We start from the raw sequence: 26,046 nt of genomic DNA on the forward strand, positions 1-26,046 counted from the left end.
AAAAAAAAAACAAACGTTGCTAATAGCATGCGTACAAATACAATGAGAAAATTTTCAATAATTACTTAATTAATATGGCATTTTTTTCAAAAAAAAAAACACAAATGGTTAGTAACAGTTTATAATGAATGCTTATTACTTCGGTGAAATGGCGGCGTAAACCCTAACTACACAGAAATAATTCTAGGATAAGTGTAACTGAGGATAAAGTTTACGGGAAGTTTAATGCTTTCAACTCTTTATATATTTCTATTTAGGTCCAAAACAAGTCAAAAAATGTAAACTCACATTCTACCCTATTTAGAATATAAAAAATAAATCGGATTTGGGTTGTATTTGGATAAATAGATCTAGAGGGTATTCAGTATCCAAAACAATGAATCGGCTTTGAGCCCGAATGAAGCCCATTTACAGCCCTACAAATTTACTCTACTAGCCTTCCTCATCTCAAGATTGTAACTGCAGATTTAATAGTCTAAACGCCAACGTCACGTGCAATCCACATTCTCAATAGTCAATACTTGGTTTGCCTATAAATTAAGAGGTAGAGTTGCCTCCTTCATTTTTTTTATAGTGTAATTAAGACGACTCAAATTCTGAATCTCTCATTTATACTTTCCCTCTCGCCTCGTTCAATTTCTTTACATTTGTATTGAATTTCCTATCAATAAGCAGTTTTGACAATCATCAACGATAAACTTATTCACTGTATGATCTTTGTTGCATTTGAGAGTAACAACTTCTTAGAAAAATGCTTATATCAGGGACCTATAATATGCTAATAATCACATCAAAATGAAGTATGAGTCCCATCTCTAACACTAACATGTATGGTTGGTAGTACTACCTCTCTTAACTAAAGAGTTCCCCTCCAAATCCACGATCGATAGTTGAGGTACGCAGCACCAAGCTCAATACTAAGTCCAATAAATAAATTATAGGTAACTAAATTAATAAATTTGTTTGATCAAAAATAGAAATAATTATACTATTCAATTGGAATCACTACAAAATATTAATCAAGCAGGTTGAACATAAAGTAAAAAGACAAATCAAAATCTTTACATATTCTGTTGAATTAAAAGGACATAATCAAACATATTCAAATGATCTTTTTCTGTTTGTTTTAGATTGTCAGGATTTTCCAAAATTTGCTGATTTTTGTGTTGAAAAATTTTAAGATTGAGCTTTAAATACTTAAACTTAACAAAGGGCTAAGCTAAAAACTTTTGAAAGAGTACACTGATGACTTTCACAAAATATTTTGAGCCTTACTATTAGTAGTACAAAACTTTTGATTGTCAAAACAAAAGAATTTAGTAAGTTTAGGGGCCGAACTTACACAATGAAGAAACTTTTTTTTCCCGAAAATTGAGGCTTAACTGCTCATTAGGTATTAGTCATGAAAGTGCAAACACCCTTTAAGTTGAGGGGACAAAAGTTTATATTTCTGAAGTTTCAGGCAATAAAACGTGACATCCTCAAGATTTTGGGGTCTAAATGTAATTAATCCAACCCGGGGCTAGCCCACTAGTAATTCCCCATGGAAAATCGACCACCCACAAGCTTTCCTTCCTCCCACGCGGCCCAAAAATAAAAATAAAAACCGAAAAACGAAAAAAAAGAAAAGAAAAGAGAAGTGCTGCGTCAGATTTTGCTTCGTCATGGCGCCCAAAGTTCTGATGGTCAGTAGAATTCTGCCTTCAGTTTTTTCCAGTTGTATATCTACTAATTTTGCCCTAATTTTGAGCTGTTTTATATGAATTTTGGCAATTTTTTTTTCAGGTAGCAGAAAAACCAAGCATAGCTTTGTCAATTGCATCAGTACTCTCTAATGGTCAGGTATGTGTATTCATTTCGTTCTTTTACCAAATTTTTTCCTTAATTAGCGGTTTTTTTTTTTGCATCTATTTTTTTAGCTTGGGTTTTACTTTCGGACTTTTGCATACTGGTTATCTTATTTCTGAGCTGAAACTTATATATCTTGTTATTTTAAGGAATTATTCTATGAAGGGGATAGAAAAATTAATGTGTAAGCCACCTGTGTCCGAAATGTATAAGATATGGCATAAAATGGTCCCACTTTGTTGATATACTGAATTTGGTGTGTAAATTTAGTGTACAAACAATTCTAATCAAGTTGAACACTTCTCAGTGTGCAAGCTTGTTTTTCAGTTTAATGAGCCCAAGAACTTGTTCGAGCATGTTTTTCTAGTTTAATGAGTTTGAAATTGCGTTCAAGCTATGCTTTTTATCTCTTTTTAGTTGAACAGAAACGAGATTTTATCGATCCAAGCTAGAGTAGTTTGAATTGCTTGCACATAAGTTCAAAATTTCTACTTATGGAATTTAAGTTTGAGGCTGCAAATAGCACTAAACTTTATCGATATTTGGCTTTATCATTTGGCAAACCAGGCTTAAATGAACTCTTTATCGAGCCGAGTGTGATTTCAATATACAGTTGCTTTGTTTGTTTTTAAGCCCTACATAATTATGTAAATAGACAATTGTGACTGGAAATTTTCATGGAGGTTTAGCATGTGCAAAATTTTTTCACTTCATGGTTGTTATCAGCGCAAATATTTTTAGGGCTTTGCTTTTACAATTCTTATGGTGCCCATGAAGATTAGGTGCGGAGGTTGAAGAAGTGGGACTGGGGTTGACAGGGGACAAATGTACTATTTTTTTTTCAGCTCTGTGCATACAATGTATGCTTCCATTTGTCCTACCTCTGATTTGCTTACTTGCAGTTAAGTCCTTCACTTTTTAGTGGCCTGACAATCCAGGTTATGAGGTTTTTGTTGGTGTCAATATTGTCATTTTTGGTTTATAAGTGATATTCTTAGGTGCTACGAAACTTCATGCTTAATCCAATTAACAGAATGAAGTAACGAAAAATAGTACACCCTCAGTTGCTTCTTGGGTGCCAGAATCTAGGTGCATTTCATATAACCATTGCAACCTTGTGAATCTGTTAAATTTGTTTTAAGTTCAAGAATATATTAAAAATCTGCTGTCCTTTTAAGTATTCTAAAATTATTAAATGCTTTTTCTTGGATGAAATACAGATAGTTGCTTGAACCAAACATGGCCAACTGGTCATCTCTGCTGTTGTCATTTAGAATTGAGTGTGATGAACGGACAATTACTTCTAAGAATTAGGACTGTTAAATATGCATATGATCACAGTTTTAAATTGTTAAGGGATTAAATCTTATCTCAAGATATAGAACTAACAAGAATTATTTTGGTTCTCCATTTTACTTTTGAGGTGGGTGATATTACGTAAAATGGATGCCAAAACCATAAATGCACTATTCTGATACTTTTGATTCATTTGTTTGAAAGCGTTCAGCTCTTGCATTTCTGATGGTGTTTTTTCTTTCTCATTTCGGTCATTTTACTTATATGTTGATATTATACTACAAAATAGATAAAATACCATTTCAAGCTATCTTTTTTCTTTCTTTCATCTTATTCAACTAAGTGTTGTTGGTTGACAATTGTGCTATGAGTTCGATGATTACCTGTCAGTGTTCATGCTATAATGATTATGACATTCTTTGTTGCAAGGCTTTGATCCACACCATTAAGCATTCCTTTATTTGGAGTAAAGTTGTAATGCATAAAAAGGTTGTTGTTGATATTGTTGTTGTAGTTTCCTGTGAGGGGTGGAGAACTTGAGTTAGTCAGCTTACTTGTATCAGCTTGAATGTCCATTATACCTGTGTAATTTCTGTGATCTCTTCAATAACTTTTGTTGATGGCAACCTGTTGCAGTGTACAGACCTTCAACTTTATTCATTTCTGTTTGTTTGTCATGCTCTTCTAATTGTATATCCGCTGCAATGTGTTGTGCAAAGAATAAATAAGTTTAAAAAAGGGTCTGGTGTTCACTGAGTGATATGTGCAGATGTCAACACGGAGGGGTACCACAGAGGTCCATGAGTTTGATGGGATGTTTTTGGGATCTCGGGCTCATTTTAAAGTGACTTCTGTGATTGGTCATGTTTTCAGGTTGGTGTAGAAGATAATAATCCCTGGCTTTTTATTATCCAGTTCTATCATGCTAATTCAATTGTCTTGAGAACTTTTTAAGTGTACAATGTTTCATATGCTAAAAATATGTGAGCAAAGTGTTTTGGGCAGTTGGTGTTTGTCCACTCTTTTAGATGTCTGGGTTGTCAAATGTCGGTTATTGTATTTCTTTTGGGGATTCAGATGTTATAATCAAGAAAAAGAACCCCTTGACGGTGTGGGACTATGTTTATCTAAACCTTTGATGTTTTCATTTGCCAAACTCTGCTTCTCTTCCTGTCTTATTACATCCCATATCTCCTGATGCACTTTTCACACTTTCCATAGCATCACTGCCCCCAAAGCTTTTGCTTTTGCTGATTGATGTCATTATTGAATGTGATCTCTTGCGAAAATCTAGTGTAGACTTCCCAGCAACTTATCAAGACTGGACAACTACAGATCCTCTGGATCTTTTTGAAGCACCAATTCGTAAGACAGAAACTAATCCAAAGGTGAGTTTGTCAGCTGAATTGCAAATATTGCTCTTACTGTGAATATTGATCTATCCTTCTATCTCTGTGGCACATAAAGCTGGATTAGCTACTGATCTATGATTGCAAATTAAGAAACTACTATTAAAAAAAAAAAATCTTTCCAGTTGATCCCTAATTGCATTTGGTTCTGAAACTACATCTCAAATTTCTTCTATTTGCTTTCATGCAATAGAATCTTTATATATCTAGAAATCGGGAATATTGTTGTTTGCATTATATTTGTTTGAAATCGGGAAATGTGCTTTTTTTTTCCATCTACAAAAAAATTATGTTATATTTCAACTCAAAATGAATACTTGTGAAAAGACGGTTGTTTTTCCTGTCTGTCCCTTTCTCTATAGTTTGAGTACTGACAACAAAATTTGATATAATAGCTTTTGGGGTGTTTAAAAAGGTCGTCAGTCATGTTCTTGCCTGTTCTCATTTTGAAAAGAAGTGTTTGTAGTCAGTTATATATGAAACTTGAGTAGTTTTATGCAAATACGTCTGTAGAAGATGTGAGCTTTCTACATCCAGTGCTCATATCATTCTTCTAATCCTCATAAGGCTGGAGGATCTTTGTGGTTCTAAATGGCTTGTAATTTCACTAAATTATCAGTATACATCTTAAAAACACCAAATGATGTGAGATTCTTTCTATGATTGGCATCTCATAAACTGAGCTAGAGCAACTTTTTTATATCATTCTACTAGCTTGGTTGAATTTCCCTCTGTATACTTGCAATTACTTTTTTTTTTTTGGGGTTTTGCTTTTCTCAGGCCAGGGGAGAGGTGTTCATGGTGTAGGAAATCTTGGCATGAGTTTTGATGGTAATACATGGCTCAAAGACAAAGTAGAAAAAGAAAAATTAGACAGCATCAACATCTTTCTCTATTATTTTAGTTTAGTTAATGGTTACTTGCAATACTAGAAGCTTTGTATTGTTTGTAGTTTATATTCAGGTCACAGTTTATAGAATTAATTCTCCTTTTTATCAAGTAAAAGTAGCTAGATTATTAGAAATAAGAGCCAACTCTACTATATCTTCTGCTTCTTTTTCGATTTCTAAAGCGTAAAAAATTTTCTTGATGGTAGTATATTTTGGTGTTTGCTGGACAGTTTCTGTTTAGAAATTTAACTTATGAATGGATTTTTCATGCCACTAAATGGTGAAATGGCAATGATTTTCCCTTAAACTTTTGATTCTGAATCTGACATCCATATTTATATTATATTTGGAATATTTATTTCAGACAAAAGGTTTGTGGCCTCATCCCCGCTTTTCTTTTAATTGAGGGCATCCCCAATCAAATCTTAACCATGAACTGAAGAGTGTAGAAACTATTAGTTTGGTGATGTGACTTGTTATATATATATTCCTGCTATGCATTAGAAGATTGCTTACTAATCTTCTGAAGGAAGGCTCACATTTGTAGGCATTTAAGCCAAGAAGCTCGTGGTTGTGGGCACCTGGTGTTATGGTTGGATTGTGACCGTGAAGGAGAAAACATATGCTTTGAAGGTATGTGGTTAGCTGTGTTTTTGTAATTCATTCTCATACTTGATGAATGATAGTAAATGATTGCAATTATATTCCATTATGTGGTGCACATTGAAAGTGCTGTTCTGAGGCAACTTTGAACAAGCAGTACAGAGGTTGAGTTTGTCAAAACAAAGAAAACTACTATCAGTGAGTGATCTGCGAAGAGCCATTCTTCAGGCAGAATTCAGTGTGGATATCATAACCAGCAGGTTAAAGAATTTAAGGAACTGGGGATTGATTGCTGCTCAGGGAACTTTGTTCGTTTCACCCCTAGAGGGGGGAAAATTAAAACATGGAAGTTCTACTTGACCTCATTCAGTGGTGTCTTGTGCTAAAAAACATGTCCCGTTATGCTCTTTATGTGTGGTCCAAATTGGGGCAATATGCTATCTCCTGCAATTAACCAGCTATCTCAAAATCCTGTTAGCTGCACTAAGCAATTAGGCATCTTCTTTTCGATGCTCTTACCAACTGATTGGATGTCGATTGAAAAACATCTACCACAACTTCCTTGCGGCTTCATTGTCATAAATGTATATTGATAGATTCAACATGCTTAACAAAAGGGGGTTTTCCTCTTCTTTTTACACAAGATCCAAAATGCAGATGAGCTATCGAACTTTGAGGGGAGCTTTGTTCCTCCAAATATCTTTCCCTGGATAAGAAACAGTCCCCTGTTGCTTAAGGTATTAATTTTAGTACCTTCCCAGTCCACATTGTAAGAATCAGCCCTATCTTCCTCAGCAGTCTATGTATATGCATAAACAGTAAGGTGCAGTTCAAGTTTCTAATTATACTGCCCACCAGTAGGTTCGCTGGAGATAGTCTGAACTTACCACTAGATTGAGAAAGGCATTTGAAGTGAGATATAACACAAGTGATATTGGTCCTTAATAACAGGAATAGGTAAGACATGTTTTTGTCAATAGTAGTAGCTAAATCTGATTAATGATGCACAACAATGAATAGGTTGCAGACTCACATGTTCAGAGTTAGCACAGAAACTACTTTAAAAGTTAACTTCCACAAATATCTTCAGCTTTGCCTTCATCTTTGACATTAAGCAAAGTATTCTGAAGTATCATTTGACACGAGAAGTCTGGGATTGCTGCAGCAAATTATACATTTGTTTAAATTTTACTTTGAGTAGGAGCTCACGAATTATACTTCCATGGATTAGAACTACTATTGTTCTGATGGGAGCAATTATATATCAAACATCATTAATCTTTAGAGATTGTTAGTTTATACTATTAATTATCAAATCATTGCTGTGCTTGTATGCAACATGTTTATTGTTTGTCCTAACAAACTTATTCAGTTAATTTTTCTTCATTTTGTACTGGGACTAGCGTATGAAATTGTGTTGTTCTTGGGTTTTTAAACTAATTGTGTTGTTTACCTGGATTGGTTTAGACATGATGCACGATTGTTAAATGAATCTGCTCTTTGTTAATTTTTTTTCTTGATGGTGATGAGACATGGCTGGTGTGTAGTACTTGTACACCCGGCAAAGTTTGTCTGTTTTACTCGAGGGTTTATTTTGTTCCTGTATTTTCTGTTCCAGTTATTGAATCCACTGGATTTCATGTAAATGATGATCGAAGAGTTCATCGTGCGCGATTTTCATCTGTCACCGAGAAAGATATTTCTAAGGCCATGAAGAACCTTGTTGAACCCAACAGAGATGAAGCATTGGCTGTAGATGCCCGTCAAGAAATTGACTTGAAAGTTGGAGTTGCTTTCACTCGGTTCCAGACTAGTTACTTCAATGGGAAATATGGCAATCTTGATTCCAGAGTCATATCGTTAGTTCTTTTCTTAGCTTACTTGATAGTGCATCTGTCTTCAATCTCTCTTAACCGTCTAAAAGTTGCCTGAAAAATTATGCTGGGTGAGAATACAAAAAACCCATTGTGGTTTCCATAAAAGTCAGATAATTCCCTTTAGTGTACGTATATCCTGGTGCTATGGATTAAAATGGAAAATGGAGGGAATCGTTCAAAACTGACTCAAAACAATTTTTTAAATGTCTATACCAACCTCAATATTTTTCTTTAGAATTTCATTTCTTATATTTTCCTTTCCTTTTTCCATTCCAAGCCTTACGAACAATTTCTTGAACTTTGTTTTCCCTTTGTTCTTTTCTGTCTTGCTTCTTCTTCCTCCCATCTCCTTTGTCAGAAACCAAAGAACTTGCAGCCATGGAATTGCAGCAGCACTGTTGGCAGCCATTGGTGGCTGACAGCCATTTACCACCATGGCCACCCTTTTCCACTAACAACTTTTGGATTATATTACATGGTCTGCTTCATTTTTTGCATTGATCTCAAATCAGCTTTTATTTTTCTGAAACTGTCATTCAAAATGCCGTAATTGGACATGAACAGCGGTAGGTCCACCAACTCCTCTTCAATTTTTACTCCAAACTTCACAGGCTTTGCAGAAAAAATTCATCTCATTGCGTTATTTATGAACCCACCATGACTTGACCCCAAAAATTGCCCCAAAAAGTAACCAATTAATGCCAAAAATTGTGAATCCTAAAAGCATTGTTCCTAAATACATGCACTCCCAGATCAAAAATCATTGCCGCTTGCTGAACCTTGTTTGGTGGGGAGTCAAAATCTGTGAAAGCCAAAGCTTGAATGATTCTGGATTGATGCGTTATGTGGATGCAGTTCTCTGATGAATAAGCTTTGGCCTAATCACAGAGAGAGAGAGAGAGAGAGAGAGAGTAGGAGTAGAAGGATTGGGTACACAGGGTGTCCGGTTGGTAATGGCTGAAAGGTTAAAGTAGAGAGATGTTAATATGGGATTTAGATGGAGGTACAGGAGGTAGAACAACAACAAGAAAAGCATCAAAATAATAGATATGAAACGGAAAGAAAACTGTAAGGCTTTAGGGTTCGTGGGAAAAAACATTTGTATGGCTCTTTATAAATCCTTTTTTGATGTTGATAATTGCATCTCAAGCTGTGTAGTTCAATATCCATCAGTTTGGAGGGTTTCTATCCTTTTCCCAATTCAGTCCAAAGCACAACAAAGTTCTCGTCTGACTTTCTTGGAAATCAGGAGGGGTTTACTTTGATTTAACTCTTTATACTGATGTTATCAAAACCAAATAAGGGCACTGCTCAACACCCGCAAACAATTGCTAGGTCCTCTTATGTTTGCAGGCCAGCCATTTGGTGAAATAGTGCCAGCATTATAGTTCTTCACAATTGTGCCCTACAGCACAGCGCTCATTCTTCTTTCTAACACAGGAGCACAGAATTGTGTTGTTTAATATAGTTTAGTTTAATAGTCAACTCTGCTTGAGTTTTTTTGTGAGTTCTATAAACTCAATTGAATTGTCTTTCATAGTCTCAACACTTTTGCAAACTTTATCTATTGTAACATAAACTATTGCCCTAGGGCTTGTCAAAGACATAAAATCTCTTTCAATGGATTATTCTTTCCTCTCGAATTGATTACTATATGCTGTAACTATGTCACTATTAAACTTCTGAAGTAATACAACCCATTTTAGGTGCAGCATTTAGGATGTCATCTATTTGATTTTACACATTCTTTTATTGTTCTATGTCTTCATCAGCATTACTATTTGAAGATGCGATCTATAAACTCAACTGTTGCAGTTAAGTCCTCTTTTTCACACAACTTAGTAGTAAACTTAGTAGTATTATATTGTTCTTTCAGTTATGGTCCCTGTCAAACGCCTACCCTTGGATTTTGCGTGCAACGGTACCTACAAATTACCTCTTTCAAACCAGAAAAGTTTTGGGTTTTGCATCCTCATATATTACACAAGGGCTATGAACTCAAACTGGAATGGGCTCGCAATAAGCTTTTTGACATTGATGTGAGGATCACTCTAATTTGATTTTTGCAGTAATAACTATTCTTTTTTTCCATGCTCATGTTTGCCGTACTTTTCACTGATCTCAGGTTGCTGTCATGTTTCGCAACTTAGTAGCAGAAGATGGAATTCTAAAAGTCAAAACCATATCAGAGAAATATGAATGTAAAACTCGTCCTTCTGGTCTTAATACAGTGAACCTTCTGAAGGTAAGAGTGATAACAGATAAAAAGTAGTTTATAGCACTTTCTTTTCTTTGATCTCTTTGGTCTATATATGCTAGGTTTACTAATTTAAGAGCACACTGTTGTCTTCTCGTTAGAATGGGTCCAATAATTTGCTCAGTGTACAAAATAACATTAAAAGTGGTTATACACACTAGAACAGTAAAAAGCAGAAAAATTAGAAGCTAGAAAGAGGAAATATGAGAGAGGCCAGGAACAAGACTTACAGGCTAAAGTGTGGAGAACAGTAGTGCATAATATTGATAGACCCTTATATCAGTCTCAATGCTTCATTGATGGCAGCTAAAATAAATCACTGCTGGAAGGGATATTACTTTAGTTTACAAACTAGTGCTTATCAGTCACCAGTGACAAGATCCACGTGGTCTACAATTTTTTTTTTTTTTTACGTGTTCTACTTTTTTGAAATGGCAGATATTCTATGAGAGCGGTAAATTTTGAAGCATTGACAGAAACCAAATGAAAATGATCAAATGGTTAACTTATCCAATGACCTCTTCCTTGTCATATTCTTTTTTCTCTATCATTTTGATTGCAAATGCTTACCGTAACAAGACAGCAGAGGGAGGCTGTCCTGTTTTATTTTATGATTCTTGTGTCTGAAAGCAAAAGCTGCCATCTTTTAATAGTAACATCATCGTTCACTGGCCCTTCTACGACAGTTGAGGAATAGAAGGACCAAGTTCAAACTGACGGATTAACTCCCATCTAGACATTAAAAGTATCCCTTGAAACACAGAGAATCAGAAATTTAATTGCAACTTCAGTTTATCCAAAAATAGGTGTTTTATCATATATCATTGTTCTCCACTCTCTTCCTTCAAATGTCTATACTTTAGGACTAGACATATTCTTTCTTATACACATTAGGGGGTGCCTTGGTGGTAACAGTGAAGTTTTTCAGCAATGACTTGAGAGATTTCTTGTTTGATATCCCTACGAGGAACAGAAGCATCAGAGAACCCTTTATTGGTATAGGTATCCTTTTCAAAGTCAAGTAGTGCCGCAAAATGAAGGGGCTAATACCTTGTGTTTTAGGAGAAGGAAAAAAAAAGGTTATTACCTGGGAACCTTAAAAATAAAAATATAAACATATGTCTAGGTTTACTTGATCTTCTCCACGGTATCCTGAAGGAGTCGTGTATGAAAATAATGACATCTTAACACTTCCAGGTTGCTTCAAGCGCATTAGGCTTCGGACCTCAGTTGGCTATGCAATTAGCTGAGCGCTTATACACCCAAGGTTTCATCAGGTTTTTCCTTCTCATCTCGGTATTTCAATCTCCTAGTTTGTTTTGAAATACTATACATAGTAGCTGTATAAATGTAGTCATTCACTTATAAGCTTAATTTTAGATGTATAAGCTTATAGCATAAATGGCTTTTAGTCAAGTAAATTCTCTATTTAACTTCTATCTGAAGTTTCCCGACAAGAGCTATATATATATATATATTAGGTTTCTGCTTATTTTTTAAAAAACCAACATATGCTCATACTGCTACCTGAAGAAGTGTTTAATTGCTTTAACTGTGACCTCCAAAACTTAGATGCAGTATACTTGCTTTCAAATGGACAGTGCCAGATTGATGGTTATGTAGGTTGGTTATGAGGGAGAGAGTTTAATGATAGAAAACTGATGCAAATCCTTATTCTATGCTTGCACTAGTTCTAGTTCTTTAGGTGCAGCTGTCGCTAATTTGAAATGATTTAGTTATGACTGCACTCAAAAGCCAAACTACCTATAGTACACTATTCATTCTAGTTCTTTAGGTGCAGCTGTTGCCAACTCGAAATGATTTAGTTGTGACTGCATTCAAAAGCCATACTACCTATGGTACACTATGTGTTCAACTTGCGTACCTGCAAAAACTTAGCTATCATATCTAATTGATCTATTGGCTTCTGATACACTTTCTGAAACTGTCCTGATTCTCCTTCTCTTGTTTCAAGAAAATTTAGGTTAGGTTATGATTTTGTTGAAAGGAAACAGTTAATTTCGTAATAATTTTTTTCCAATCTCATTCTATTCAATAATATAACACTCCATATGGGCAAATGTATGCAATTTCTGTAAATAGCACTTTGTTCAAGTTTTAATATATCTGTACCTCATATTGCTGATCCTCCTGACTAATGCTTGTTTCATTCTTTCTTGGTGCTCTTTAGCTATCCTCGAACAGAGAGCACAGCATATCCTTCTTCATTTGACTTTAAAGGTACCCTTGAAGGACAAGCTCATAATCAAATATGGGGTGACCATGCTCAGAAGCTTTTGGCTGATGGTTATTCAAAGCCACGATCAGGAACTGATGCGGGTGATCATCCTCCAATCACACCTATGCGTTCAGCCACCGAGGATATGCTAGGGCACGATGCATGGAGGTTGTATCAGTATGTTTGTCAACATTTTCTAGGGACATTGTCTGCTGACTGCAAGTACAGAAGGTAAGAGCTGTATTCTTGGTTTTAGATAGCTAAAGTCTATCTCATAATCTAGTCTCACATTTGTTCTCTAAGGATTACTATTTGTGCCACTTTTGTCCAATTCTCCAGCATTGTCTTGTTTCAACAAGTTTCTGAACTTTTTAATATTCTAATGCCAAATGTTGGCCTGGCATGCTGATGAATTTATTTTTTTCAATCTTTGAATGTGCTCAATCACCATAGACTTTCCATAGACTGTTAAAAGTTCTTCCTTTTTCAGCTATATCTAAACAACCGAATCATTGATACATTGATATCTAACTTGTGTTATTCACATATTTTGACAAGCATCCAAGTATCACAACTCGAAGTGTATTTTCATACATGTGAATGTGAAGGAACTTTGGAGTACACTTTATTTCCTGTAAACTTCACTGCTAAATACAATGAACTAGAATAAAACATGTATAGTTTGTGTGGGTTTTAGTCAGAAATTGTGTGGTCTTTTCATGTTGTGTGTGTGTTTCTCTCACGTAACAGGTTAGGAATTTATGATATGACCTTTATCACTGACTAATCACACAATATAGCCTGTTAAACTGCTCACCCTCTGGGAGATGATGAGAAGGCTTCTTGTGAACGGTCCTTGCTCTAAGCAGATGGTTTGGTGCACATAAAATGAATGGTGGCACCAACTTTTCAAGTGCATCATGTAGTTGTCAATTTCCTATTAAATAGCTCAGTTCTTGAATGAGTCTCAATCCTCCATGTTCGAATACTTTGACATAATTTAAGCATTGCCTCGCTTATCTGAATTCAATTACTGGAGAATTTTTAATGGACAAAGATAGTTGAGCTAGTGTGTTGTAATTTTGATCACTTGACATGAATGTCTTGCTAAAAGTCTTGATCTTCTCAAGTGTTTATGTGCATATTTTGATGTTGAAAATAAGACATGCAATCATGTTCCTTCTTCAGGATAAAAATAGAATTTGAAGCTGGAGGAGAATTGTTTCATTGTAATGGATATAATGTTATACAGAAAGGATTCACATCAATTATGCCATGGTTGGCAGTTTCTGAGAAGAATCTTCCTCAGTTTACTGAAGGGGAAAAATTAACAATTTCAAGACTTGAACTTGACGAGGTATTGCATTGAAGCATTAGAACTTATTATGCTATTTCAGGCAATCATGTTTATCTTATCAGATACAACTTCCTTTTTAGTTGATTTTCCATTCTTTTGTTTGTAACTAACTTCTGCTACTTACATATGGTCCCTTATACTGTTTTCTTTTTCAATCATTTAAAATAAGTGGCAGAGTAATACAACAAGCTCATCATATGTCTGCATGTCTCATGGATTAGTGGCCTGGGGTTTGCTGGCATTTTTAACGCATTGGGAAGTGCTGATGTATCTTCTTTTCCATGTCAACAGAGACAAGTTTTACAAGTACAGACACGTATAGTTGTGTGTATGGATTTATAGCTATAAGTTAGTATATTGATGTTTTGTGTTGTCTTAGAGTGATAGTATTTTGAATTTATTTTATTTTTGTTAGTCTCGTCATATTGTGTGTTGGTCCAACATCTTCAATTACATCATCACTACTGTTTTTTCTAGCTGTATTTTTCTGGAGGGATTTTTCCTCATTTAGTAATACTATATTCTCTTTTTTTTTTTGTTACCTGAACATCTTTTTCTGGAAACATGTAGGGCAATACTCTGCCTCCAGATTACTTAAGTGAGAGTGAGTTGATCTCACTGATGGAGAAGAATGGAATAGGTACAGATGCGTCCATTCCTGTACATATTAACAACATCTGTGAACGGAATTATGTACAGGTTTGTCAATAGATCTTTAATTTCCAACACATGCCAATCTAGATGAACAACTCTCTGCATATTGTAATAATTTCATGTCATGCTATTGAAGTTAGTGTACTTTGTTGTATAACACTGCAGGTACAAGCAGGGAGAAGATTGGTTCCTACTGCTCTTGGTATCACTCTGATCAGAGGCTATCAATGTATAGATTCAGATTTATGTTTACCAGACATCCGTAGCTTTATTGAGCACCAAATCTCTCTCGTTGCCAAAGGTCAAGCACACCATGCTTTGGTTGTACAGCATGTACTTGAACAGTTCAAAAGGAAGTTCAGCTACTTCGTAAAGCAGGTGATGAGACAGAAAGTTATTGTTTCACCTTAGTTGTCTTCTGTCTGTTTTCTAATTTACACTTAGTTTGGTTGATTCGATCCGCCAAAGTTTCTTGTGAGTCAAGTCCATTAGATAACATAGAACCAGTTTTGAAGTTTTCTTCCCTAGGGTTTTTCTAAGAGCAAGTTCTTTTCCTAGATGTGAACTGGATGTAGATTCTACATTATTTCTTTTTCCTTTGGGTTGCGTGTAAAAGTTAGAATCTCTTAGTACAAGCCTAAATATGTGGTAAGTCGTGTTCATTGATGGCAAAGTTATTCTTTCAAGTAAACAGTAAGTACTAGTTTGCCTGCCAACTTTTAAAGCCTACATGACTTGAAGCTCTGTATTCATGATTCTTATGATTTTGTTGATCAAATAATTTTTTGCTTTCTTTAGTTGAGGAAAAAGGAATCTGCATCAAGCAAAAGTTTCTTTATCCCCTGTCCAGTTTAGCATCGCAGTATGCCACAAGAATGGGGACTTGTTTGTCATTTAATTCCTTTAAAGGTTTCCTCTAGAACATAATGCCTTCTTGATGCAGATTGAAAATATGGATGCCTTGTTTGAAGCACAGTTTTCTCCACTTTCTGAGTCTGGACGTTCGCTGAGCAAATGTGGCAAATGCTTGAGATACATGAAGTACATAGCAATGCAGCCATCACGGCTCTATTGTGGTACATGTGAGGAAGTTTATTATGTTCCTCAGAAAGGTACAATCAAGGTAACAGATCAGCATTCTAAATCCAATTTCCTAACTCTGTGATGTGAGGATAATATGGTGGACTGAATTTCCTTGCCGTACTTTCAGAATGTTCTAAAACCTGGCAAAGGACAGAAGGATACTTTATATGATGCTAGTGAATCCAGTTAAAAAATACCTTATGTGATACTAGTCAATCCATATTGTTGTTATGTTTGCATCAATTAAATAGCAAAACAGATACGGAACTGAAAAGCTAGAACGAGGGAGGTAAGGATTTTAAAATAATGAGTATTTGAAGTGCTGAAAAGAAGTCACGATAACTCTTGTCATCAGAAGTGCCTTGAACCTCCACTGGTTGTTAGATAAAGTCCTCATGTGGATGGTATCCGAGTGACCATCGAGGATTTCTGATCTTAGACCCCCTTTTGGATTAACACAAAAGTTAATCTTTTCATCATAAATGTTAAGCCCTCCTGCATATTTCCCTTATGACTTCTGCAATATTTGCTGTCCTCTATTAGGGAAAACCTCACGCATAGTACTCCTTAAGTACAAGTAGATGTATGACAAAATTCGTTCACAAGTAGGTTAGGGTTAGATCTTGTGTCGAATAATTGCTTTATTCTTTTCCAAACTCAACTTCATCACTTTTCCTGATTGATAGTACATTTTGAAACTGTCATCTTAATTTCAGTCATTTATGATGACTTTGCCAGGTTTAGACATAGAATGAATAGATAAAGATTTGTTTTATTTCTCATTGGTGATCTTTTTTCTTTTTCTCTTTAGGATGACAAGGCGATTGAATATGTTGTGAGCTTCTAGGGATAGATGATTGGATAAATAGAATACCTTCCTCCTGCTATTTTATTCATCTAAAGTCTCTCTTCTGTATGATTTGCCTAAATCCTATAATAAACCTGTCTTTCATAAATTTTAACTTCGGAAAATTTTCTTCTGCAGTTGTACAAGGAACTTACTTGCCCTCTTGATAACTTTGAGCTTTTGATCTTTTCCATGCCTGGCCCTGAGGGCAAGTCCTTTTCTCTTTGTCCTTACTGTTATAACAGTCCTCCATTTGAAGGCATTGGCACGTTATATGGCACCACTAAGAGTGGGGGTTCAGAAAAGTTGGGCAAGGGAGCTGGGATGCCTTGTATCCTTTGTCCACATCCTACATGCCAGCACTCTCTGATAGCATTAGGAGTTTGTGGCTGTCCAGAATGCAATGGGACGCTGGTCCTCGACCCCGTCAGTGCTCCAAAATGGAGACTTCATTGCAACATGTGCAATTGCCTTGTTTACCTTCCTGAAGGTGCTCACAGAATCACCACCACCCCTAGTAGGTGTCCTGAGTGCGACTCCACTATTATAGAGGTGGATTTCAACAAGAAAACAACTCCTCTGAAGGATGGAGCCACTTTATATAGTGGGTGCATTTTGTGTGATGAGCTACTGCATTCACTCGTGGAGATGAAGCATGGAAAATCATTTTCAATGCGGGGACGAGGAAGAGGGCGAGGAAGGGGTAAAGGCAGGGGAAGAGGCCGAGGCAGCAGGATAAAGCAAGATCCTAAAATGAGCTTCCGAGATTTCTGAAGCGTTTCTAGAATTAGCATAATGCAATTCTTAATTTGATAGGATCATAGATATCTGCCTAATTGCTTATCTTGTGGGTGTTTAGCCACATATTCCCTTGAGCATGTACAATTTGTGCATATGCAACTGCGTGCACACACAGTTCCTACTTATCTTTTCTGTAGCTGTTAAAAGGTATTTTCAACTCTGTCGACCATGTAAACTGTCTGTTCTGACAGAAGCAATTTGGATGCCTCTCAAGCCTGGATTGGAGGTAGGGAGCCATCCAAACTCCGTTAAATCTCCAGTCTACTGTAAACTGAGCATTCCTCTTCATTAGGGTGTCACTTTTTGAATGCTCAGATAAACAAATTGTTAGAGATAAATTATTATGTTCTTATTTGGCAACTGCTGGCTACAATTGTTCCTTTTCTGAATGACTTCTCATGCTCTTTCTTGCAAAAATTGCGTCAAATTTGTCTCAAGTACTTGAAAGGTTTACTAAATCACATTTGCCCAAGAAAACAACAAAAAAGAAAAAGGGTTTTTCCTTTCATTTTAGAGCCATCAGATTGGAACCAAAGCTTTGAGAACCTTGTGGCGCCAAATACAGGAAAGCAAAGTACCATTTGGAATGCCTTTTGTAAGTATATGCTTATTTTTTATTATTCCCGCGTGATGGCATGAACCCTAGTCATTACACTTCTCCTAACTTTTTCTTTCTTGATGATCTCCTTAAAAGCATGCAGGATTAAAGCTTAATTTCAGGCAAACTTTGCATGCTTTGCTCATTGTCTGGGCAGTATCAGTCAAATTGTGGGTTGAGCAGGATTCATCAATAGTAAACCATGAAATCTACTTTCATTTGAAATGCTAAGAAAAAGAGAGGTCCCCTAAGTAATCACTCCTGCCTCCTTAGTCCAATCCATTGTGGTCCAACAATTGGAACCAGGATTTTGGGATTGATGAATAGTACAGAACACTTAAATTTCTTCTTAGTTGTTCCTTGTTTTCATATCAAGGGCAATGATCGAGAGGTTCTATTTTGAAACAGTAAAGCATAGTAAGGCACTTTCTTCCCCATACATAGTTCTTGTCTTTGTGAAATCTGAGCCTATACATTTGCAAGTCCACATTTCTTGGAAGAGTAAATAATACCCCACTAATCTACATTCATGTTGATTCAATAAGCAACAAATTGCGCAAAATTCTAAAGAAAAAAAAGTATTAACTGTCTGCCCCTCCAGCTGTGCAACTTTCAGATGATGGTTCCTTTCCCACATATATGTTGACAAGAGTCTGTAACCCCATTTTCTTTTCTTTTTTTGGGAGCAAATTATGTTATGTTATGTCATGCACAACGTTTTCAATCTACTTTTTACTAACCTTAAACAGTTTGTCCTAATTTTTAAGAAATTCACTTGATGGACATATTTAAACAACCATTTTGAAGAAGAATTATTCGCCATAAATTCCCCCTCATCCTGCCTACCAAATGATCAAGATGACTTGAAAGGTGTAAGTTAAAACATTAGACAGCTCAAAGACAACAAAAAAAAAAATTAAAAAAGAAAAAGAATATTCAGTTTCGCATGTAAATGACCCTACACCATATCATTACAGTGAAGAAAAAGCTAGTCCACATGCAACAGTGTCATTCATGCCAAGGTCTGCCTTCTTGTTTTAATTCAAGTTGTTCATTTCTTTTGTCCATATCAGCATCTACCGATGTAGTTGGTAAGTGCAAATCCACCAGAAACTCCACAAGACCGCCCAGCTTTATTCAAAAACTTCCTCCTCAAAGTTCCAAAAAGTGCATTCTCACAATCTTATATAAGAAAAACAGATTCAGTTCCTTAATTTGAACCCCACAATATGGCATTGTTTCAAACACTAATTCCGGCACTATGCACTTTATCTTTGCTGTTCCAAATCCAACCTTCATATTCTGCTACCTGCACTTCTCAGAAGTTCGGTAGAAACAGGATTTTCCAGCACTGTAATGACTTACCACAGCTGAACTCTCATATTCACTGGACATATGATTCCAGTAATAGTGTTCTTAGTTTAGCATTTGCAGCCTTTCCTGCTAGACCTGATGGATGGATTGCATGGGGTATTAATCCTAATGGAACTGGAATGATCGGCACACAGGCACTAATTGCATTCAAGAAACCTGGCGGTGATTCCATGATAGTCAAGACATTCCGTTTGAACTCATATAAGTCCGTTGAGCAAGCTGAGATTATGTACGATGTCTCCAGATTAGAGGCTGAATACCACAGAGGGTTGATGATGATTTTCGCAACCATAAATTTGCCAAATGGAATGACAACATTGAATCAGGTCTGGCAAGTGGGAGCTTCTGTTATGAATGGAACATTTCCTGCAATTCATGCTTTTCAGCCAGAGAATTTAAGTTCCAAGGATAAGCTTGATTTGAGGAAGGGCCAAAGCTTAACCAGTACAAGCCAAGAAAATTCTGGCTTAAGGAGTAAACAAGTGAGTTTACCAACCTCCACTTTTGTGCTAAGATCATATTTCATGTTAACAAGTACAAACCTCCTCACATAAATTTTATCCTTTTCTCGGTAGAATTTTCTTGTTATGCACTTAACCTCAGTTCCTTTTATCCATGAATAGCATGCAGCAAAAGCTATGAATAGATCAGCTACAGAGCTTTGCTCGTCTTTATTACTGCAAAATGTATATCCTAAGTCATTAAATTTTGTTATTATGTATGACTTAGATCCATGGAGCCCTCAATACAGTGAGTTGGGGGATGCTGTTTCCAATTGGGATCATGATGGCTCGATATCTGAGGACGTTTGCTGATCCGGCCTGGTTTTACGTTCACATTTCATGCCAAATGTCATCTTACATTGTTGGAGTTGCTGGTTGGGCAACTGGATTAAAGCTAGGAAGCCAATCCAAGGGAGTTGAATACACAATTCATCGTGATTTTGGGATCACCCTCTTTTGTCTTGCAACACTTCAGGTACCTTTCTTGACTAAATTCTACGGACAACATTTCTAGTTTCTGAAATGCAACTACTCTAAAAGAACTAAAATTGAATAAAAACATAAAAATCAGAAATCACAAAATTTAAGTTGAAAAATGGACATGAAAATGTCATCAATTTGCCTACTTGCTGCCCCTTCTGAAATATTGGACATTGACTTGATCCTGGAAATGAGGTAACCTGTTGATATCATATTGTTCTTCTGTTCCTTTTCCTGTCTCAGCTTAAATTCATAATCTGAATTGTGCATTTTATTTTCCAATTTCACTTCATTCAACTTTTCCTCATCAATTTTCTTCATGTTGCTGACAATACTTTGTTTATACATGCTTGAATATCCTACCTTTGGCATGTAGATTCTTGCCCTTTTCTTGAGACCTAAAAGGGATCATAAGTACCGATTCTACTGGAACATCTATCACCATGGTGTTGGATATGGAGTGCTGGTCCTTGGCATTATCAATGTGTTTAAAGGCCTTGAAATGTTGGATCCACCAAAGAAATGGAAATTGGCTTACATCTTCTTTCTTGCTGTATTGGGAGGAATTGCAATCTCCTTGGAGGTGATCACTTGGATAGTGATCTTGAAGAGGAAACCAGGCAAATCAGGCATATCCATTAAGCTATATGATGGCCAGAAAGATTCAAATGGAGGACAGCAGCCACTAACTTCTTAATTTTGCCTTGGTATTTAAAATGCTGCAAATGCTTACTATATTCCTCTACTGTTGAATTGGTTTCCTATTGTCATGTAATTTGAGGAGTGTATCTTGTCACTTATCATTTTTATGTAATTACTAAATTATTTATACATGGTTAGCCTTCTTCATGTCTGCAGCTTATTGAAGCCTTATTGTGTTTATTGATGTAATTCACAGTATACAGTCCAAAACTTGTGATTCTCATCCCCTTAATGATGCTTGCTTCTGATTATATCAAATTTCATTGTGTCCAAAACAATTGATAGTATAATTGCAGTGAGTTATTTGGAAACCTTATACATGAGGAATAAGTGCAATGAGAAATGTGGCAGCTTTATACACGAAAGTTTGGAATTGAGAAAGCAAGATATGAAAAAGGATCTCTGAAGAAGATGCAGAAGTCTCCACACTAATTATCACAAGAGTAATTTAACTAGTAATAACTATGCCCATGAAACAAGAGAACATGTTCAAAATTTTCCTTTGTTTCTGTGTGCTTGTGAAGATTAAGGCAAGAAACCTATTATGGTCCTTTCCACACGTATAACTAGGCAATTTTCCTGTATTTTGGTGGCACTTTTTCTTCAATGTCTGCTAATTTCCTCTACTTATTGCTGATTTGAGTCTTGAAGAAATTTCTTCCAAGTTTATTTATTATTGCAAGTTCTGCTACAAAAGTATCATATTAGCACCAATTAACATTAACTACCAGTAGTAATTGGCAATGATCATGCGCCCTGCAAGCAGAATAAGTAATAATCATTGTCTCACATGTTTAGGATGTAAGCAAGTTAAACCCTGAAAAAAACCTTTATAGGTTGAGATGTGAAAGGCTACAAGTAAAAGGGACTGTCATAAATAACTTCTGCACGCTCTGCACCATTATGGCCTTGCTGTTCATTGCAATGCCCACAACTACTTTTCTTTACCCTCAGTTCTAGAAGAATTAATCCCCTAAAAAGTTATCATTATAGTACTAATTACGTTTTGTTAGTCATAGGAATAATAAATTGCTGGATTGTCATCAATCAGCAAAGTGAAACAAAGGCAGATTGACGTTGCTTTTTGTTTAGGGGATTAGATAATTGAAATTGATTTTAAATATTTCACACGGCAAAAGCTAATAATGACAATGTTTAGTTGAATTGGTCAGCAATTCTAATACCAATTTCTTGAAAATTGATTTCACTCACAACAAAGAAGATGATTTTACTGATAAAATTTTGTCAATTCTGGCTCAGTTTCAACTCGAAGGAACAACATTAAAAAAAAAAAAAAAAAAAACCAACAACTTAAAGTTAATTTGTCTTGGTTTGCTTACGAATTAAAGGGTTCAAATCTTTTTGAGCATAATAATTTGCCAAAATCTTTTTGACTCATTGTTGTATAATGTGGAATGAAAAGTAGATAAATTTCTTTTTTAGTAACGATTTATATAACTGCTAACATCAACTCCGAAATTATTAAAAAGAAAATCGATACGATATCTATAATTTTTTGCCTCACTCAATATATTTATTTCCCCAAAATGATATTATAAATAGACAAATTCTTGACATTAATGGACACCCTACATTTTGGCCAAGGAACATAGATCAACTGTGAAGGTTAGTTATTATGGACCCTGCTTTTGCAATAAATCCAGGCTACTTGTCATTGTATAAGGTCCCAAATCTTGGAACAGCAGTGAATGCATAGATGTGCTTAAAAGCATTAAAATCCCATTGCAAATCAAGTGAATATGAAATTTTCCATTCAAGTATTCATGTCCCTGAAGGATTAATCATAAACTACTTCCTAATTTTCTGGATTTAGCAAGATATTATACGACTGAATTTGGCAAAAGTTCCACAAATACTAATGAATTCCAATAGGAAGGAGTAAGAGTTACTCAAGGACTACGTATCTGTAGTTCACATTCTCTTCTGTATCATGTGAGTGTAAATTATCTGATCAGAAAATTGATTTTGCTAAGGCTATCTTATCTGGACTATGTAAAATCAATCATGAAAAACGCCACGCCAATTCCAGTTCAGGCAAATTGCCTGAAAACCAACCACCCACCTCTAGATTTTTTATCCTGAGCAACATGTATAATTTCCCCATCCCTTTGCACCATCATCTACAAGGCTTACCCTGTTGACAGACAATTCTGTCTTGGACATATCTGGATTCAAGACTTTCCGGCTCACATTGCTGTAAATCTCGCGGATTACAATCTCAAAAGCTTGTTTAACATTAGTGGAATCCAAAGCTGATGTTTCGATGAAAAAGAATCCTTCTGCCTCAGCTAGACTCTTCCCATCTTCAACAGAAACCTGCCTCATACTCTCCAAATCACATTTGTTTCCAACCAGCATTTTTGCCACAGTCGAATCAGAATGCGCTGCACCATTATACATTAAACATAATTCAATGGTTTCAAAAACCCAAAACACAAAACACTAGAATGTTATATGTGCTAAAATGTTTAAAATTAAAAAAATGAGAAATAAGCGAGTTTGTGAGCCTAAACAGACTGCAACAAAGTCAAACATGCTTAACGTGAAATTGCATACATCATTTCAAATGGCAATAAGCACAATAATGAGTTCTAATGCAGCCATTGAGAAATGAAACTATAGTGCAGAGAGTTGCCTATATGTCTTAGACAGCCCTTGTTATCATCATACAACATAGTGGGTAACAAGCCATAAATTTCATTGCAGTCTTCATGGTTGGCAACATTTTCAAATCCTAGATCCCTGCAGCATACAAATTGCATGGCCCAAGTACTTTCAGATACAAAGTTCCTCCAAGTGAAAAACATCCCCACTACTTCAATACATTTGAGTTGTCTAAGTATCACTCCTATATTGATCTGGTTGTAGCTTGTATATATGTATATATATTAAGTTCAGTCTCAATTCCAGATTCAACATGATAAAATAAGTGCATTACCTCCCAAAGAATGGTTAAAGCAAGACCACAATCTTAACGAATAATCACATAACTGCAAAGATCAAGTGCCACATTGTACTGTGACTCTCTCCAGGACCTTTACCTTGGTCTGACTCAAGATTCCATATCATAATTGTATCAGATATAGTAATGCTTACAGGTTTATGGCCTTCATTATCATGCTTTTTCCTGCTCTTAACCAATTTTGATCATCAAGTACATTTTCTACCTTGAAATTGATTGCTTATATTCCAATGATGAATACCATTCAAGTGTGCCCCAAAATTCTTCATGTTGGATGTTAGACAGTTTTCCGCGAAGTACTTACATGATGCACATTTTTATAAGTTCCAGAACAATATTACAGAGTAGTCCTGTTTCATTTTCTTCCCTCTGCCTGTAGTTAAATGGTAAAGAATATGATTGAATTCAACACCAATTTACCAGCTACTGAATAGTATGCGAACATTTCCGGTTAAGAAAAGAATTGTTCATTCACTTGCCTGCCCTGCTACACACGCATAATTTTAGGAAAGTATTTGTCAAAATTGAGCGAAGATCAAAACTTTTGCTTGCCTTCCTCCTTTCTTTTCTTTCTCTGATCATAACCTAGACACTTTCAACCACGTTTGAGGATTGAAACAGGAAAGAACAGAAAATCTAGCAGAACTTAGCCTAACAATGTCCTATCTAAATGCAAGCCCTCCATTACTTGTTTAATTCAAACTACCTCCTCTCCTCACCGAATACACGACCCCCTCCTGGTTCAAATTTCAGCTACAAAAACCATAACTTTACCCTGTCTACATCCACTTTCCTGTAATCATTCCCGTCCATACCTAATATATACACACATTTGCAATGCATATAAATCAACATCTTCGTTCTAGCATAGCTCATCATATTACCACGATAGGCAAAAGATACTAAATACAAGTAAAAAAACCAACTATACCAGTTCACTTCACAGTCAAAATTCTATCACTACTAAGCACCACAAAAACGTACTCACAAAAATCCCTTTCCTAGAATCCACATCCTAGGATCAAACATCCCACTTCAACTTTCCTAGGATAAACAATTTTCCTATAATCCCATATCTTGGAAAAGAAATGCGTATCAAAACTTCAACTTTCCAGCAACCCCACATCCCACCCCTTAAAAAAAGATTGGAACCAGAAACATCAACCTTTCCTAGAATCAAACATCTCAATTCCTGGAAAGAAACGCATATGGTAAAGACAAAAACTTTGATATAATCCAAACATCCAAATTCTCAACAAAAAAAAAGGGTAAAAACATAAAACATCATTGGAATCCCACATCCCAATATTTCAAAAATCAGCAGGAAAAGCACACATACCATTGAGCTCATCAAGCCACTTTCTCACGCTTTCAAAAGTATCCTTTCCAGTAATATCATAAACCAAAAGCGCGCCAAAAGCACCACGATAGTAAGCAGAGGTGACAGCCCGGAAGCGTTCTTGACCAGCAGTATCCCAAATCTGAGCTTTAACTACTTTGCCATCAATCTCAATGCTCTGAGTCTGAAACTCCACCCCAATTGTGGCTTTAGAATGCGGGTTGAACTCATTTCTTGCATATCTAGACAACAAGTTGGATTTTCCCACTGCTGAGTCCCCTATTATCACTATCTTGAACAAATACTCCTCTGATCCCTCTTCATCTGATGAATCCATAGCAAGTTTTGCAGTTGAATTTTGGTTAAAAAGTTCTCTTTTTCTTTTCTTTTCTTGAGTTTTGAGTTCGTGTTAGAATGACAAAAGTGCAAAGACGGAGGGGACAAAGAGGAAGAAGAAGAAGAAAGTGTAAGTGGTGGGGCCCAAGTAGGGGGAGGTGTATCTTCCATCATAAACGATGTTGGCGTTTTTAATACTAGTAAAAAATGGTACGGATACGGGGCAGGAGCGGTCCTCAGAAGGACCGCTCCTGAACGGTCCCCTCACAGAAAGAAAGGTAAGGCCAGAAATAAACCACGTCAAAAGGCTTCAGTTTGGCCCAAAACGACGTCGTTTTATTAAGTGAGACAATAAAAAAAATGGTTATGCTCTGCTGACCGTAACGGCAAGAAACGGAACGTTATGACCACTAGTAAGCAAAGTCCCGCCCAAACCAAAATGAAAAGCGGCACTTAGACTCCCACCCAAACCAGACGAAGCAGTTGCATGCGAAAAGCCACGAAGGGAGAAATAAGAGGGGAAAATACGAGATTGGCAACACTCTCCGGCGTGACATTGCGAAAAGCTGT

General features: G+C 36.0%; 3 protein-coding genes across 4 annotated transcripts; 2 read left to right on the forward strand and 1 right to left on the reverse strand.

Annotated features, from left to right (window-relative positions):
- The first annotated feature begins 1,551 nt into the window (after nucleotides 1-1,551).
- On the forward strand, nucleotides 1,552-17,521 carry LOC113734637 (DNA topoisomerase 3-beta). 2 transcript variants are annotated; one of them, XM_027261251.2, is made up of 15 exons: nucleotides 1,552-1,685; nucleotides 1,786-1,842; nucleotides 3,914-4,017; nucleotides 4,439-4,532; nucleotides 5,977-6,076; nucleotides 7,665-7,905; nucleotides 9,800-9,962; nucleotides 10,049-10,168; nucleotides 11,378-11,457; nucleotides 12,372-12,650; nucleotides 13,608-13,776; nucleotides 14,347-14,475; nucleotides 14,596-14,808; nucleotides 15,374-15,553; nucleotides 16,499-17,521. In XM_027261251.2, exons 1-15 carry the CDS (start codon nucleotides 1,665-1,667, stop codon nucleotides 17,132-17,134), a joined length of 2,586 nt encoding a protein of 861 aa, XP_027117052.1. In that variant the 5' UTR covers nucleotides 1,552-1,664; the 3' UTR covers nucleotides 17,135-17,521. The 2 variants fall into 2 exon arrangements, with proteins under 2 accessions (XP_027117052.1, XP_027117053.1); XM_027261252.2 differs by lacking the exon at nucleotides 1,552-1,685 and having other exon boundaries at nucleotides 1,827-1,842; nucleotides 4,444-4,532.
- A 1,313-nt stretch (nucleotides 17,522-18,834) lies between these two features.
- LOC113734639 (cytochrome b561 and DOMON domain-containing protein At3g25290) lies at nucleotides 18,835-20,965 on the forward strand. Its single transcript, XM_027261254.2, has 3 exons — nucleotides 18,835-19,615; nucleotides 19,863-20,111; nucleotides 20,493-20,965. Exons 1-3 carry the CDS (start codon nucleotides 18,989-18,991, stop codon nucleotides 20,811-20,813), a joined length of 1,197 nt encoding a protein of 398 aa, XP_027117055.2. The 5' UTR covers nucleotides 18,835-18,988; the 3' UTR covers nucleotides 20,814-20,965.
- Nucleotides 20,966-22,672: 1,707 nt separating this feature from the next.
- Nucleotides 22,673-25,637, reverse strand: LOC113734640 (ras-related protein RABA5c). Its single transcript, XM_027261256.2, has 2 exons — nucleotides 25,141-25,637; nucleotides 22,673-23,223 (listed from the first exon to the last, which is right to left on the reverse strand). The coding sequence occupies exons 1-2, from the start codon at nucleotides 25,475-25,477 to the stop codon at nucleotides 22,913-22,915; spliced, it is 648 nt and encodes a 215-aa protein (XP_027117057.2). The 5' UTR covers nucleotides 25,478-25,637; the 3' UTR covers nucleotides 22,673-22,912.
- Nucleotides 25,638-26,046: the final 409 nt, after the last annotated feature.

This window comes from Coffea arabica, chromosome 3e (assembly GCF_036785885.1).
Source record: "Coffea arabica cultivar ET-39 chromosome 3e, Coffea Arabica ET-39 HiFi, whole genome shotgun sequence".
Lineage (NCBI taxonomy): Eukaryota > Viridiplantae > Streptophyta > Magnoliopsida > Gentianales > Rubiaceae > Coffea > Coffea arabica.